Here is a 2,500-nt window from a genome sequence, read left to right on the forward strand (position 1 = left end):
AACACCACTGGCAACATGGACCATCGAGAGAGATATATATATATATCAATCCTTATGCCCCCCCGAAGGTCGAGGGCTGGGATACCCCGGGGTGGAGGGCCCCCAGGGGGCACCTTGGGGGGCCCGCCCCCCGGAGGCACGCCCGAAGGACCCATCACGTGACTTTACGAATTTTCAAACGGCTAAGTCCCCCAAAAATCCGAAATGTCACTCAGCTTTTCGAAAAGGTGGCCCACTTTGTATGGTGTTTTTGTCGTGCACGGACCACCCCCATACAAAAATTGTCCCCCGCAGCAATTTCTAGCCACTTTAACTGCATTTTGGATTTTTACATCCCAAATGGGGTCGGTGAGTCTGTGTAGAGATGAGGTCAACTCGTCTTTGCATCTTCCCTGCCAGGCTGATCCCCTCTCCGGTTCTGATGGTTGCTGCCTTGCGCCGCACCTCAACGCTGGGGGGATCACCCGCCGCAGTGGTGGTACCCGGGACCCAGCCACGCTGGATCCCCTGGTGCCCCCGCTGTGGTGACCGAAGCCCGGGGGCCTTTTGGCCCCCGGCACCGTTGGGGTCTGTGGATCGATGGCCGCTGGCCATACCCGAAACTCAGATTCCTGGAGGGAGCCGCCCCGTGGGATCCGCCGTTCGCCGGCGTTGTCCACGGGGTCTGGACCCTTCATCCGAGGGCCACATGCCGCAGCCTGCCAGCGCCTTCACGGGCGTCTGGTCGGATCAACTGCGTGCGGACTGGTGCTGAGGAGTTTAGTGGGGGGCAATTGGATGGTTTCAGCGTCCCCCCCGGTACGCCGGGGGTGCCGCCGCAACCGGGCGCCTCGTGCGCCCCTTCCATTTAACTACATTCTACCCCCTCGGGGGTCTGGGCTCCCGGGACTCCCCCCGCCGCAAGGCGGGGTGGGCCCCCGGGACGTCTTGCCATGAAGTTACCTGGTTGATTCTGCCAGTAGTCATATGCTTGTCTCAAAGATTAAGCCATGCATGTCTAAGTATAAGCAACTTGTACTGTGAAACTGCGAATGGCTCATTAAATCAGTTATCGTTTATTTGATAGTACCTTACTACATGGATACCTGTGGTAATTCTAGAGCTAATACATGCTAAAAACCCCGACTTCAGGAAGGGGTGTATTTATTAGATAAAAAACCAACGCCCTTCGGGGCTCCTTGGTGAATCATAATAACTTAACGAATCGCATGGCCTTGCGCCGGCGATGGTTCATTCAAATTTCTGCCCTATCAACTTTCGATGGTAGGATAGTGGCCTACCATGGTGGCAACGGGTAACGGGGAATTAGGGTTCGATTCCGGAGAGGGAGCCTGAGAAACGGCTACCACATCCAAGGAAGGCAGCAGGCGCGCAAATTACCCAATCCCGATACGGGGAGGTAGTGACAATAAATACTGATACGGGGCTCTTTTGGGTCTCGTAATTGGAATGAGAACAATTTAAATCCCTTAACGAGGAACAATTGGAGGGCAAGTCTGGTGCCAGCAGCCGCGGTAATTCCAGCTCCAATAGCGTATATTAAAGTTGTTGCAGTTAAAAAGCTCGTAGTTGAACCTTGGGTCTGGCTGGCCGGTCCGCCTCACCGCGAGTACTGGTCCGGCTGGACCTTTCCTTCTGGGGAACCTCATGGCCTTCACTGGCTGTGGGGGGAACCAGGACTTTTACTGTGAAAAAATTAGAGTGTTCAAAGCAGGCCTTTGCTCGAATACATTAGCATGGAATAATAGAATAGGACGTGTGGTTCTATTTTGTTGGTTTCTAGGACCGCCGTAATGATTAATAGGGATAGTCGGGGGCGTCAGTATTCAGCTGTCAGAGGTGAAATTCTTGGATTTGCTGAAGACTAACTACTGCGAAAGCATTCGCCAAGGATGTTTTCATTAATCAGGGAACGAAAGTTAGGGGATCGAAGACGATCAGATACCGTCGTAGTCTTAACCATAAACTATGCCGACTAGGGATCGGACGGGATTCTATAATGACCCGTTCGGCACCTTACGAGAAATCAAAGTTTTTGGGTTCTGGGGGGAGTATGGTCGCAAGGCTGAAACTTAAAGAAATTGACGGAAGGGCACCACAAGGCGTGGAGCCTGCGGCTTAATTTGACTCAACACGGGGAAACTCACCAGGTCCAGACAAAATAAGGATTGACAGATTGAGAGCTCTTTCTTGATCTTTTGGATGGTGGTGCATGGCCGTTCTTAGTTGGTGGAGTGATTTGTCTGCTTAATTGCGATAACGAACGAGACCTCGGCCCTTAAATAGCCCGGTCCGCATTTGCGGGCCGCTGGCTTCTTAAGGGGACTATCGGCTCAAGCCGATGGAAGTGCGCGGCAATAACAGGTCTGTGATGCCCTTAGATGTTCTGGGCCGCACGCGCGCTACACTGACAGGGCCAGCGAGTACATCACCTTAACCGAGAGGTTTGGGTAATCTTGTTAAACCCTGTCGTGCTGGGGATAGAGCATTGCAATTATTG

The 2,500-nt window shown here is 53.1% G+C and overlaps 1 pseudogene across 1 annotated transcript, besides 3 other annotated features; it reads left to right on the forward strand.

The window, feature by feature from the left end:
* The first annotated feature begins 339 nt into the window (after positions 1-339).
* On the forward strand, positions 340-851 carry N7487_012326 (annotated as a pseudogene). Its single transcript has 2 exons — positions 340-348; positions 474-851. Coding segments are annotated over exons 1-2 (387 nt in total).
* A 718-nt stretch (positions 852-1,569) lies between these two features.
* Positions 1,570-1,703: a sequence feature (Protein overlapping with rRNA (N7487_012327) was converted to a misc_feature.).
* Positions 1,704-1,753: 50 nt separating this feature from the next.
* Positions 1,754-1,818: a sequence feature (Protein overlapping with rRNA (N7487_012327) was converted to a misc_feature.).
* Positions 1,819-1,880: 62 nt separating this feature from the next.
* Positions 1,881-2,122: a sequence feature (Protein overlapping with rRNA (N7487_012327) was converted to a misc_feature.).
* The last annotated feature ends 378 nt before the right edge of the window (positions 2,123-2,500 follow it).

This window comes from Penicillium crustosum (assembly GCF_028827405.1).
Source record: "Penicillium crustosum strain IBT 35664 chromosome Unknown utg000006c_segment0_segment0, whole genome shotgun sequence".
In the NCBI taxonomy this organism is placed as follows: domain Eukaryota; kingdom Fungi; phylum Ascomycota; class Eurotiomycetes; order Eurotiales; family Aspergillaceae; genus Penicillium; species Penicillium crustosum.